Source organism: Musca domestica, unplaced genomic scaffold (assembly GCF_030504385.1).
Source record: "Musca domestica strain aabys unplaced genomic scaffold, Musca_domestica.polishedcontigs.V.1.1 9, whole genome shotgun sequence".
Lineage (NCBI taxonomy): Eukaryota > Metazoa > Arthropoda > Insecta > Diptera > Muscidae > Musca > Musca domestica.
The window spans coordinates 17,817,244-17,831,971 of NW_026712435.1; the positions used below are offsets into that span (position 1 = coordinate 17,817,244).

Consider the following 14,728-nt stretch of genomic DNA (forward strand, 5'->3'; position numbering starts at 1 on the left):
CATTTATAAAGGAAAGAAATGTCAAATGAAAAATTTTATGAAGGAAATATTTTTCATTTCATATTTTCATAGAACAAGAATCCAGCCCCTGCACAGACAATTTTCTGTCTTAGGCTGTAGTATTCATTTCGAACTTCAAATACCAAATTTGAAAGAATTCCGGTGAATAATGTCGCTAAAAACATCAAAATACCAAATATCGGGAGGTACCGTTATATGGGGGCTATACGTGGACCTATATGGACCCCATTTGCGAACTTAACCTGCTTACTGGAAAAATAAACATGTGTGCAACATTTTAGCCTTCTATCTCAATTCGTTCGAAAGATTGCGTGATTACAACAGACAGACGGACATTGCTAAATCGACTTAGAATTTTACGCTGATCAAGAATATAGGGTATCTCCATAGTATGGTGGAGGGTATAAAAAACAAAAAAAAAAAAAAAATCCGCTTAGATTCTGTGACATGCCGCCTGTATATTATTTTAGTCTATTCAAGAACCTCCTCTGGTGAGACATGAACCATGTCATGCAAAGTAATAACAGTTTGACAAGCAGTGCTTGGGTATAACAGTTTGCAGAGAGTGAAATGTTTAAGTGTAGTTTTAAAATTAGGTAAGACTAAGTAAATTGCTTGTGATTGCGGGAAGGGCAGGGGTAAATTACGTGAACAGTATAGTGAGTTTTTTTGCGTACACAACAAATGTATTGTCTATAAAATAATATCCGATTTGCCAATACATGTTTATTTGTTTGTTTTGAATCCCCAAAAATCGGATAAACAATATATCAAATTCAAAACTGAAAGACTTATATGTATGTAACTTGCGATACTCTTAACGTGGACTTTCTTAGATCCTATACTAAATTATATTGTTTTGTTTTATTTTATTTTATGTAAATATGTATGTATGTATGCCTCTAAACATTTTTATGTTGTGCCTTTGGATGTGAAACATATCTATGTCGTGCTTTTGATTGCGACAAATCTTCCCCCACTTTGGACAATTACCACAATTTGTTGTGGTAAAATTTCAAATCATTATAACCCTGTTCTGTTAGGCCCTCTCCACTCGATACGGTGGATATAACATCATCAGCCGGATGACTGGTACTTGGCGAAAGGGCACATTTGCCAAGGGGACGATTGATTTTGACCACACCAAAATCTTCGCGTGACTCTTGATCGAACTCCATTTTGGTGGTGGGTGTAACCGCCATTCCGACACCATACGAACGATTCTTCATGCCGGTATGCTGTTTGCTCAACTGAAATGTTGGTGGTGATTTGTGGCTATCGGAGCCGATAATTGATGCCGATTTGGAAGCCTGCGATGGGGAGTGGGCAAATGATGAATTTTGTTGGCTATTGGACGTTTCATTTTCGGCGCCGGTGGTGTTGGTGGCATGTTCCATATTGCTTTCGATTTCGTTTGATAGTTCGGGTTCTTCAATATCTGGTTGTGTTTGTAAATCGTCTTCTATAGCGTTTGATCGGTCCTGCTGTTGTTGTTGTAGCAATTCGAATTCATTATTTTCTTCGATTTGCAAATTTTGTAGATTTTCAATAACAAAGTCGACTTTTTGCTGTCCAACGCTAATTATTTTCGTAAAAGATTTGCAAAATAATTTTTATTAAAAACAATAGAACTCATTGAAATTATGAAAAAAAATGGAAAGAAGTAATGAACAAACAATGGAACATTTTCATACTAAATTTATTTTTTTTTTTTAGCTATATGGGGAGATGAAGAGACAGAGGAAAGGTGGCTAGATCTGAGAATAAGAAATCCGTAACTATAGCTCCTTACAAAGCGCTTATATGAAGGACAGGTCCGTGATTGACTAAGTCGATGATAAAGGGTGTATTAATGTAGCCTAAGGTGACAGTGGTCTTGAGACCACTATCCAGTATCCAGTATTGGATAGTGTGGAATATATTCCAGTGGAAATAATTTCCTTCAATTCTATAAAATTTTTGTCCGCCTAAAAGTATGCTCACATATTTAACGTTTTTACACAATATTTGAGATTTCTTTGATTTTAACAATAAAAGCGCTTAAAAAAGCGAAAAAAAAAAACAAATTATAAAGTAGACCAGTAAGGAAAAATCAAAAATTGAGAGGGGCCGACTATATGATACCCTACAACCCTATGCAAACAAAAGAATTTATTTGAATTATATCGTATTACCCATCAACATTTGGCTTTATAGCTGTTACAGTTTGATTTCAGAGGGAACTAATATATGGGAGGCATTTCCAATTCTGAATCGATTTTAAAATTTGACGTAGACATTTTAATATTTTATACCAAATAACACTGCTATATCTCTTCGAGAAGGAAACTCACTCCATTTGGGCTGATATTAGACATTATTCTACACAATTAACCCTGTATAAGATATATAATTCGGTTGGATGTGCCCAGAATTCAGGTCATTTGGACTGATATTGGCCATTTGGTTCACAATTAAATCTGATCCGATTTTCACCAATTTCAATAGGATTCGTCCCTGGGACAATCAAATATTGTTTGGAAAATTTCATCTGAATCGGATGAAGTCAGACGGACTGACATGCATAAATCGACTCAGAAAGTGATTCTATGAAGATCCTCAAAATTAACTATGGGTCTATCTCGCTTTCTTCTCCCCGATAATACCCATAATACCCTTACCACTATGTGATATAGGGTATAAAAAAGTACCTTTACATATGATACTAACACCAGCTTTGACTTCCTTGGAAAAAAAAACAATTGGAAATGACAATCCTTGGAAAATTTGTCAATACGCGGTTGGTTGTACATAGAGAAAAGAAGAACATTTTTACTTCCACACGTTCCATGTTTCCACGAAACAAGGATTTATTAAAAAACAAGTAAGCAAAGGCTATAGACGTGCGGGGCCGACCATATGATACCAATATTTACGCACTCCGCCGTGGTCCATTTTAAAGCTAAAAATAATCCAGTGATCATCCAAAATGCTAGAATTCTTCCCTGTTCTTAACTCTCTTCTCAGGCGTGTTGATTGGCTTCGATTGTGTGATCTGGGTATTTTTTCTGTTTTTGGTTCATTGAACCTCTAAATATTTTGCGATCATCTCCAAAAGCAGAAGGGCCCTCTGTATCTCCAAATTTAGACTCATCTATATGATTTGCTTGTCTACGATATCTGGCTATATTCGTCAACGAAATCAGCATAAACAAGTAAAAAAGCAAAGGGCCGAACTTTGAATACCCTCCACCATTTGGAGAGCGAATTTGGAAATTTTCAAAAAAGATAACATTTGCCAAAAATTCTGTTTACATCTAAAAAAATACCGAATACAGCCGTTATATTAGGCCCTGTACGACGTGGACCTACATAGGCATTGTTTGTCATTAGCCATTATCATATTCAAATTGGAAACTTGAAATAAACGGTGAATAATGTAGCTAAAATCATCAAATTCCGTATGTAAGGAGGTACGGTTATATGAACACCTAGACCTGTATAGACAATTTTCAGTCACAGGCTGTAGCTTCCATTACTAACTTCATATACGACATCTCAAACATGTACATAAAACCGTCAAAATACCTAATATAGGGAGGTATTGATATATGGACCTATACGAAGACCTGGCCTGCATAGACAATTTTCTGTCACAGACTGTAGTTCCCATTACGAACTCTAAATGGGTAATTTGAAACTACTACGGTGAATAATGACGGTAAAATCATCAAAATACCGAATATTAGGAGGTACCGTTATATGGGGGCTATACAAAGACGTGGACCTGCATAGACAATTTTCTGCCTTAGGCTGTAGAATTCATTACGAACTTCAAACACCAAATTTGAAATAAATCCGGTGAATAATGTCGCCAAAATCATCAAAATACCGAAGATCGGGTAGTACCGTTATATGGGGGCTATACGGAAGCCATGGGCCTGCACACACAATTTTCTGTCGTAGCAATCTGTATATAATAACCCCAACCTGTGTTGTTAGGTGAAAAATCAATATTATAAGTCAAATTGGAAAAAATCGCATGCGATAAAAAATATGAAAAAATACAAAAAATGCCACAAAATACTGCAAAATCTATATAAACATCGTTATTTGCATCTTTTTATGCGATTCTTTCAGATTTTATACTTTAATGCCAAGAGGGCATTCTGAATTAACCAAATTGATCAAAATCGGTCCAGCCATTCTTGAAATATAAGCATCCTAACTAACAACATTCCCTTCCCTTCCTTTGCATATGTACATTGCACATATTTCGCTATATATATCCGATATATTTACTATCGACATCTACGCAACGGTCAGAATTTACCTGTTCGTCTACTTGTGATTTCGCCAAGATTAAAAATATTCGCGGTTTAATGGAAAATTTGACTTTTATTTAAATGATATGGTCTATTTCACAAATGATATGGTATATTTTACCCACTAAATATTACACGATGACCATCCAAATTGGAAGGCTTCTGTCTAGCCCTCTAGCTCTAGCCCCATGCTAACTTCCGCGTCGATTGGTCTATAATTGCGACTTGTTGAGCATCTGCAAAATCAGAAAAATTTTCAGTTTTTGGTTCATTTTAACCACTAAATATTGTGCGATAATCTCCAAAAGCAATAGGGTTCTATTCTGGTCCAAGTCCCACCTCCATTCTAAATTTCTTGAAGATCGGGTCAGAATTGCGACCTGTAGAGTGATTACAAATTAACATGGACAGACGGAGGAACGGACATGCATAGCTAGATCCACTCAGCTCGGCGATATAGGAAGATCCATATATACTTTCCTATGTGGAACACCAATATTTCGAGGTGTTACATAATTTTTGGCCCAATCAAACTTATAATACGACCAACACATAGTGTTGTAGGGTATAAAAATGTTCCATTGTTTTACTCATTATTATTATCAATTATTTCTTGTAGTTGATGATGAATCTGTATTTATATGTTTAGTTTAGTTTTATTTTATTTATTTTTTTTTAGAAAGAGTTTATTTTTTTTAATAAAACAGGCGCTGGCAAAAATAAAATTTATTAAAAATAGGTTATTAATTAAAATTATAAAAAAAACTTAAATTAAAAACTAACGAAGAGAAAACATAAAATCACATACAAATTTGACTTATAAAAAAAAAGAATAAACAAATATAAAATGTGCTGCCGTTTTTTGTTTAAATGCATTTATAAAACAATCCAAAAATATGTATTATTAAATTTAAACAAGAAATTTAAATTTCAGTGTTTATCTGAAAATGTCTATTTTATGTTAAAATAGATTTGTTACATTAAATTTTAGTATATTGCTAACTATTAAATATTTTGTATGAAAAAAGTTTTTAAATCAAATTAAAATTTAAGAGTAATTCTGAGTGGTGGTAAGAGAGAGAGAGAGAGAACAACAAAAGAAAACAGCTACCAAAAGAGTTTGTACAATGAAATCCAGTTCATAGTTATGATATTCTGAAATGAAAAAAAAAAACAAATAAAATAAAAAAGAATCACAAAAAAAAAAAAATAAATAAAAAATATATGATCAAACTAAATAGAAAGACTGTTGGAATATTCTAGCTTAACCACACCTCACATTTTTCTAGCAAAAGAGAGAAAACAGTTCAAATACTCAATAGTTGTCGGAGTTTGCAACTTTTTCTTTTGAAACTCCTGATTTGTGCCTGGAACTCTCAGGTAAGATAAATGAGATGGTGGCTTTTATGACACGCAGGAATACTTTTTTCGTGTTAGGAACTGAGATAGAGGATATGAGGTTTTATCGCTCCTATTACTCCATTTTGTTCAGCTTAGATAAATCAAGAAACGTTTGGGAGTTGTTGTCACGTGTGGAAGAATCGAACCGAACTAATCTCAGAGCCAGTGAACTGTTGCAAGAGACTATGGAGAAAAGTAAGAAAACCAAATTTTTTTTACTGATATGACCAAATTGCGGGCAACGATCGGCCTTGAGTTCAAAAAAGGATGATAGGTGGATTTATTGTTTTCGAGCATCTTGTCACACATTTGGACAGGTCGACAGACGGAAAGTTCTATGTCATGTTAAATCTCTACCCGCCGCCGAGGAGAATGCCTGTTGCATTTGGAATTCCGAAATAAAAAGTTCATACCCCGTAGTGTGAAATAGGGAGTTCTTCAAGGTGGGAGTAATATCGCCGGAATTGTTTAACTTCTTAATTATTTTTTTTAACTCCGCGAACTCCAGACAATGTAGAAATCTACTTCGGGGGAGGCTGTTGCCCAAGCAGCAAAAAATTAACTTTTCCATGTAAAATATACAAAGAATGGCTAGATACAGGCATTTCAGAGGGGGAAGGAGCTTGGCACCCTAGAGCAATTACCATATGAACGTCCTTGGTTACGAGATATGTTTTACGTTGAAATCCGATTATCGACCACACTTGCCCTGTTCCAGTACCTGCACGATTCTACTATTTTTGAATCATAAAGGGAAAACTTTCACATTCTTGCGGTTCTGGAACAGACCAACTGTTTACCATTATTCCCAAAATCCTAGGAGTTACACTCGAAAGAAGATCTTAGCAGTCCGCACAAGCCCCAACTATCTGCGTTAAAACAAGAAGGGGATACAAGGTGTTCTGGCCGCAAGAATCGTTGACTTGTTTCAAAAGAATTGAAATTTGTTACCCTTTGTGGATGAGATACCAGAAGGGGTTGGCTTATATATATCATCTTCATAACAGATCTTGTGTTAGGAAAAATATTTGGAGGCGTGAAATTTGAAGAGAGTTGAATGTTGATTTCGCTTTCTTTGAACGTTTTGTTTTCCAAAATCTTGAACCCTATGTGGGGGAGGTATCAGAAGAAATAGTCCGATCTTTACCATCTTTATAGCGGATCTTGTGTGGAGGGAAATATTGAGATGAATCAAGCCTGAATGAAATCGTATGTTATTTCGTGTTTTATGAGTTTCATGCATACTCAAAATGTTAACCTTTTGTGGGGGAGTTACCAGGAGGAATGGACCGATACATCCCATCTTAACAGCAGATCTTGTGTTAGTAGAAATAATGGGATATATGAAATATGAAGTGAACCGGATGCTTATTTGGGATATCATAATCGTTGTGGTTATTCGAAACTTTGACCATTTGTGGGGGAGTTACTTGATGGAGTGGACCGATATTGTCCATTTTCACACCTGACCTAGCACTGATGCAAATATTAGGATTTGCAAAGTTATATATACCCTCTTCAGCCTTATGGCTGAGGCTATAAAACTTGTGTGTGTGTGACAGTTTTGGAAGAGAAGAGAACGGAATATCTAATTTTGTTCAAACTTTGCAAATCGTGATATTTGCATTAACGTAAGATCGGGTGCGAGAATGGACAAGATCGGACTACTCCTTCTAGTATCTCCCCCACAAAGGGTCCAAATTTGGCATATCTAAAACGCTCATAAAATGCGAAATATAATTTCACACATACCAATATTTTTACCATTACAAAAGATGTAGTATAGGGGGCCACTCTTTCCGGTGCCTCCCCCACAAGGGTTCGAAATTTTGAAGAACCAAAACGCTCATAAAATGCGAAATAAGCGTCCGATTATTTTTAAACTTTGAACATCCCAATATTTGTACCAAAACAAGATCTGATGTGAAGATGGGATATATTGGTTCACTCCTTTGAATACCTTCCCCACAAAGGGTCAAAATTTGGAATATCTAAAACGCTCATGAAATGCGAAATATGCATTAGATTTCCTTTAAATTTCGCACATCCAAATATTTTAACCGTTACAAGACAGGATAACATCTCCACAAACGTCAAAATCCCCCACAAACGTCAAAATTTTGAATTATACCTCCGCCCAACCGGTCGACACTTTGCATACAAATAATTATTACAAAATGTGAGATAAGAGACCTATTGTTTTCAAATTTCGCACATCCCAATATTTCTATCAACACAATATCAAGCATGAGGAACGGATGGAACGAACTTTTCCTTCTGCTACCTCCCCCACAACAGATCAATATTTTGAATAAACAAACATTAGACAACTTGTAACCAGTAAAGAAAGTCTTAAAGTCGGGCGGTGCCGACTTTATGATACCCTACACCACTTTGGTAATTTAGTAGAGCATAACAATTATCTATTATCGATCTCGATAAAATTTGCCAAAGATATTTCTGACCTGTATTTGATATATTTCCCTGAATATCGTTGTTATGGAGTGCATATTACGGCTGTGGGTAACAAATATGAAAAATCGGATGAACAGTATATATGGGAGCTATAGTTATATCTGAACCGATCTTCATTAAATTTGACATATTAGCTTCTAGACTCAATTCTGTCGTAAGTGCCAAATTTCAACCAATTTGGGCAAATATTAGACGTTTGGTGCACAATCAAAGGTAAATCGGACGAAGTAATATATGAGAGCTATATCCAAATATGAACCGATCTCGATAAAATTTAGCAAATGTATTTCTGAGCTGTATTTGATATATTTCCCCAAATATTGTTGTTACAGAGTGCATATTACGGCTGCGGAGGACAAAAATAACAAATCGGATGAACAATATATATGGGAGCTATAGTTATATCTGAACCGATTTCAATCAAATTTGGCATACTTATTTTCAGGTCCAATCTGATCGTACGTGCAAAATTCCATACTATTCGGACTGATATTACACGTTTGGTGCACAATAAAAGGCAAATCGGACGAAGATATATATGGGAGCTATATCTAAATTTTGACCGATTATCTCCAATTTCAATGGGGTTCGTCCTTGGGCCAAACAAATGATTTGTGCAAAATTTCATCTGGATAGGGAAATAAATGCGAACTGTACTTTGTTTACAAAAATACATGGACAGACGGATGGACGGATATGCATAAATCGGCTCAGAATGTGATTCTATGCAGATCATCAAAAGGAACTATGGGTTTATCTGGTTTTTTTTTGCCTGTTACAAACAAATGCACAAAGACATAATACCCCGACCACCTTGTGGTGTAGGGCATAACAACATAATAATAAACACAAGGTCTACTATGGAGATATAGAAAGGGTCCAATATTTGAATAATTATAACTCCCATAACATGCGAATTGTGTCAACGAATTTCCTTTAAATCTTGTATACCACAATATTTCTACCAACAAGAGATCTGATCTGAATATGACATTTATGGGTCCACTCCCGCTGGTACCTTCTTCACTTTTTAACATTATGAAACTATTATAACCCCTATACATGCGAAATAAATCAGTGAGTTTCTTCAAAAATCATATATATGGGATATGTTGGCCAACTCTTTCTGGTGACTTCCCAAAAGAGTTGAGCATTTTCAAAACACATTATATCAGACTGAGTTCATGAGCGAAATGGACAATATTTTTCTGCTCCATCGGTAGCTCTCCATAGAGGATCAAAATTTTGAATTATAATAAAATATGTCAAAATATATTTTAATAAACGAGTAAAGGCTGAGGGTATCGATCTGTCGGCAAAACCGACTGATACTCTTTCACTTGTTTTCTACTCGATTTGCCTTTCCACTCTTGCTGTATTTTGAGTCTCACTCTTATTTTTCGAACGGAAGTAACTCGAGTTAGTGCTTACATGTAAAACAAGCGTGAAGAGTACAATTCGCCAAAAACTTCTACTCTTTTTCAATCTGACATCTCACTTCTGAAGAAACAGAGCTACACCTTCCCGATATCGAAGAAAGTGAATTTTGAGACATATAGTTAGAATCAGAACCGGATTAGCTGAACAGACACGTCACGTCAACATAAACTGACACCAAAAGTTACAATGTGGCTGACTATCGCGTCATATATCCAACAAATGAAATGCGGTATTTATTCTTGTAAACAGTACACTTGGGAGTCAATCCATTTCTGTGTGCTCCCCATTATTTCTCTTTCATCTTAGACACAATATTTTTACCCATTTCCTTGAAAATATTTTGCTCGATTGCATGTAACATGACTGGGCACTAATTCTGATGAAAACTTTTTAGAAATATTTAATTTTTGATTAAATTAAGGTACTACTTTGGTATGTCGCCATTCCACACATAGTCATCAAAAAATTTGATTTAAACAAAAAAAAAAAATAAATAAATAAAATAAAAACTCGAATTAAAATGCTTGTTGTCGCCTTTTCCATTCACTTTCGTATCCTAAACAGTTCCGAAAATTAGGAAAATATAATGAAAAAAAAAAAAAAAAAATTAAAACAAATAGCAAAACCATAATCAAAGGCAGCAAAGATTTATACAGTGGAGCAATAGATTTATTATTTATTTATGACGAGTATTCTTATGTCAAATGCAATGCAATGGAATGATTAAAGCAAGAACATTGTTTGGTACAAAATTTGAAACTTACCTTCCCGATTCAGCGCCTTTAGTTGGAGTCGTACCACTGTGAATTATCTGCAAGAATAAACAAAGTGGAGAAAATTAAGAAGCGTGTTTTTTTTTTTTTTGAAAAGCGACTATCTCGAATAGAATATTCTGTTTGACTAAAAAACGAGATTGTGATATTAGCTGAGCAAATTTTGAAAGCAAATTTCGCTTTCATGTTAAATAGCGACAGCTGCAGCAACAAAGAAACCTCATTACCCTACGACCACTGACGCAAAACATAAACAATGTTATGTGAATGACAACAACGATATGCATTCAAAAATTTCAACTCCTTGCATGTCCTCCTTACGAGAAATTCAGTTCTTTTCAACCAGACATGTGGTCTGAACGTTTATTTGTTGCTCTGTGCTGTGTTTTTTATTATTTCTTTCTTATACGTCAGTGTCTTACAATAAATATTTGACCTCAGATTTGTTTCTCATGCGCCGTGCCACCCAACCAAGAAAGGAGGAGGTTTGTGAAAAACAAAAGCACGGAGCGGACATCACAATGGGTTTCCTGCTACGTTTATCCTTTTAATATTTGTAACAATATGCCAAGTTATTGTTGCTGTTATTTTTGTCTTTTGTTTGTTCCACTGAACCCCCCATTGACTAGACTGACATCAAAAAAGAACAATAGAGCCAAGAAAAAATTGACCACTTTTTTGCAGCAGAAATTCTTTTTTCTTTTAAAACATAGACACAAAATCTATACGAGGTTGGTATGAACGGTTTCGTCATGGTACAATGAGGACAAGGTAGGCTCACCTTGAAAAAATTGTATGCATAGTGGTCTACCTGTTTGGCTTGTAATGTCGGAATTACTATCAAAACAGTTAAAATCCCATTGATTTTGAATAAATAATTGAAAACCGCGAAAACTAAATAATGTTCTATATCAGACGGCTGCAATGAGTATGATTGAGTAGGCTTGATCACACACAGTAGAAATACAATCAAACTCAATCAGTCGGTCAGATGCAACATGTTCATTCGAGTTACTCAAGCCAAACGAAAAAGTTGTGATCAAACATGTATTGATCGAAGTTTTGTGATCGCAATCAAACAGTTCACATGAGTTATTTGTTTACGAACTTATGTTGAATTGTTCATAACGGGCCGATCATCTATGATGAGTCTGATCGGTTTTATTTATCCTAGTTAAGTGAGTGATTTGATTTGATTAAAACACAAATGTTCGAATTTGAGCGAAATCATGATTGTAATTTTACTAAGGATTTCATAACTAAAAGATGTCCCCATTAAAGAAATTGGTACAAATTATATTTAATAAGCATACAATTTTTCATTTTATTTGGGTTTTTGGGTATGCTAGACTTCAGTAACTTATTGGAAAAAAAAACAAAATTAATTTTTTTTAATAAAGAAACACATCATTGGTATTTAGAAAACTAAAAATGTTTAAATATTTTTTTTATTTTACAATATTGGTCAAGATTTTTCACAAACTTCGACCTTTTCGTTTACCTACACCTGTGTAGTTTCTACTTGCAACAGTTTCGGTCGCACTATCACAATATTCTTCTAAAAAAGTCAAAATAAACTGTTCCAACTTGATTAAATGGTTGAATAAACAATGACGCTGAGCGAACTCGATTCAAAGAAGACAATCACGGTTGTGATTGCTCATTTACATTCATGTGTTCGATCAACTCATGTTGCTGAACAGATCAAACCGTCTCGAACGCTCATGTTTGATTGTGAGTGAAGTGATTCAAACTGAGCGTTCGATTCGATCAGAAGCGAAAACGGTCATTTCATTCAGATCAAACTGAACGACTGCATCAACAAAAATCATGTAAGAAACCGAGTATGCTTGAATTTTTGCATACTCGTTGCAGCCCTCTGTTCTATATATCTCTGAAGGTTTATTTCGCTTAAAAAACTGTAGATTCTGTAGATTCATACGTTGCAATAAGCATTTTGAAAACATCCGAATTTGAATATTTTCTGGGCATTTTTTTGTTATTGAAAAGAATAAACACACACAAACAAAAAAGTTGACATATTAAGCCAAGAAAATAAAAAAACAAGTAAGCAAAGGCTATAGTCGTGCGGGGCCGACTATGTTATACCCTACAACACTACAATATGTTAGAAGCCCCCTTATGTCCAAATCCATTTTGCAAGATTTCGCTTTTGTTTTTTTAGGATTTTGACTAGGGACATATAACGGTACCACGCGATATTCGGTATTTTGACGATTTCAACAACTTTATTTTCCGGAATCGTTTCAAATTTCGTACTGGAAATTCCTAATGGGTACTACAACCTATGGCAAAAAGTTTCGTAGGCAGGTCAACGTCTTCGTATAGCCCCCATATAACGGTACCTCCCTTTTTTTTATTCGGTATTTTCATGTTTTTAGCCAAATTATTTACCGGAATTATTTCGAATGTCGTATTTGAAATTCGTAATGGGTACTACAGCCTATGACAATTTTGACTATATTTGACTATTTTACACTTAGCATGGAAACCCTAAACATAATTTTTTGAAATTTGTAAAGTTCCTTTCGTTTTTTTTTTTTTTTTTTTTGAATAGTTTAACAGCAATATATAACTGTCTTACTGGTATTTGTCGTTTAAAGTGGAACACATTTGAATTCAGATACTCTTATATAAAAATGTTTTCTTTACCCACTGATGGAGGGTATTAAAAGTTCGACGCGGCCAAACTTAATGTTTTTTATTTGTTTTTATTATGAAATTACAGTTCACACTATATATTACAATTGCTCATTTATACAGTTCACATTATTCTATGTCCATCACTTGACCAAATGTAAGAAACACAACATACTATACGGCGACGGGATTCGAAACAACGGAAAATTGGAACTATATGGCGGGCGACGGCAGTTTGACACAATAACTGGGTTTAGACGACGACAGATCGATTATACAATGTTCCAAAATACACGTGAACACGTTGCAGTGCATATAACGTTAAGAACAACACAACAACACTTCAACACTCTCACACACAATGCTCTCTATGGTAATGAGAACGTTAAAAACCCTTCTTTAATTACAAGAGAACAAACTCAAAAATTTTAAAAGCTGAGAGAACTTTCCAAACCCCTCTCAACTCTAATAACGTAATACAACACTCTAAGAAGTAACTGGAATATTATAAACGCAACTTTACGTAAAACTTTAGAGCTGAGGGAACATTGGAAACCCCTCTCAACTGTAACTCCAGGAATGTTAGAGTCAAACACCACAGTCGTTGCATTTAAGGGATCAATGTAAACACTACTCAACTTCAACTAAGCACTATATTATTACCTAGGGAACGTTATAAACACCACTTTGCTCACTAGCTTTCCACAAACGACTGACCTCGAACAACTCTACGACACCTCCTTTTATACTGTGAAGTGCATGCCGAAGCTGCCAGTTTTCTATTGTCGAAGTGTTTTAGCTCAGCTATTCGCCGCCACGTGCATTCGATCGCAGTCTGTTTATGTTTATAAAACCTAAGATGATGGGACATTGCATTGATTCTTTGATTCAATAGATGGCGCTGGTAGTGTAAAAATATGTTATATCACCCTATCATGACATTGCATTGGGTTATAATACAAAAGACATGGCGTTTTTATAGGGATTTCACATTTTCACAGTTTTTATACCCTCCACCATAGTATGAAGGGTATATTATGTTTGTCATTCCGTTTGTAACTCCTCGAAATATACATTTTAGACCCCACAAAGTATATATATTCTTGATCAGCATGAAATTCTATGTCGATTTAGCTGGATGTCCGTCCGTCTGTGGAAATCACTCTAGCTTCCGAACTAATTGAAGTAGATTGATAAAATTTTACACAAATGTATATTATGTCTGCAGGACTTTTGATATTGAAAATAGGCCATGCATGTCTACGTTTTGGTATAGCCCCCATATAGAGGTACCTTCCGATATTCGATATTTTGATGATTTTAGCGACATTATTCACTGGAATTGTTTCAAATTTGGCATTTGAAGTTCGTAATGGATACTACAGCCAAAGACAGAAAATTGTCTGTGCAGGTTCACGTCTTCGTATAGCCCCCATATAACGGTACCTACCGATAATCGGTATTTTGACGATTTTAGCGACATTATTCACCGGTATTTGATGTTCGTAATGGATACTACGGCCTAAGACAGAAAATTGTCTATGCAGGTACACGTCTTAATATAGCCCCCATATAACGGTACCTCCCGATAATCGGTATTTTGATGATTTTAGCGACATTATTCACCTGAAATTCTCTCAAATTTCGTATTTG

At 35.1% G+C, this 14,728-nt stretch overlaps 1 protein-coding gene across 7 annotated transcripts in view; it reads right to left on the reverse strand.

Annotated features, from left to right (window-relative positions):
• The window catches only part of LOC101894333 (alpha-tubulin N-acetyltransferase 1), a 151,309-nt gene that overhangs the window by 11,955 nt on the left and 124,626 nt on the right, over positions 1-14,728 (reverse strand). For 4 of the 7 annotated variants that reach the window (XM_059131750.1, XM_059131753.1, XM_059131752.1 and 1 more), the window contains 2 exons: positions 10,406-10,452; positions 95-1,599 (listed from right to left, as the gene is read on the reverse strand). In XM_059131750.1, the coding sequence (XP_058987733.1) occupies positions 1,011-1,599; positions 10,406-10,452 (636 nt within the window). In that variant the 3' untranslated portion in view covers positions 95-1,010. Of the gene's footprint in view, positions 1-94; positions 1,600-5,253; positions 5,481-10,405; positions 10,453-14,728 lie in introns of those variants that run through there. The other 3 variants (XM_059131754.1, XM_059131755.1, XM_059131757.1) reach the window with 2 other exon arrangements.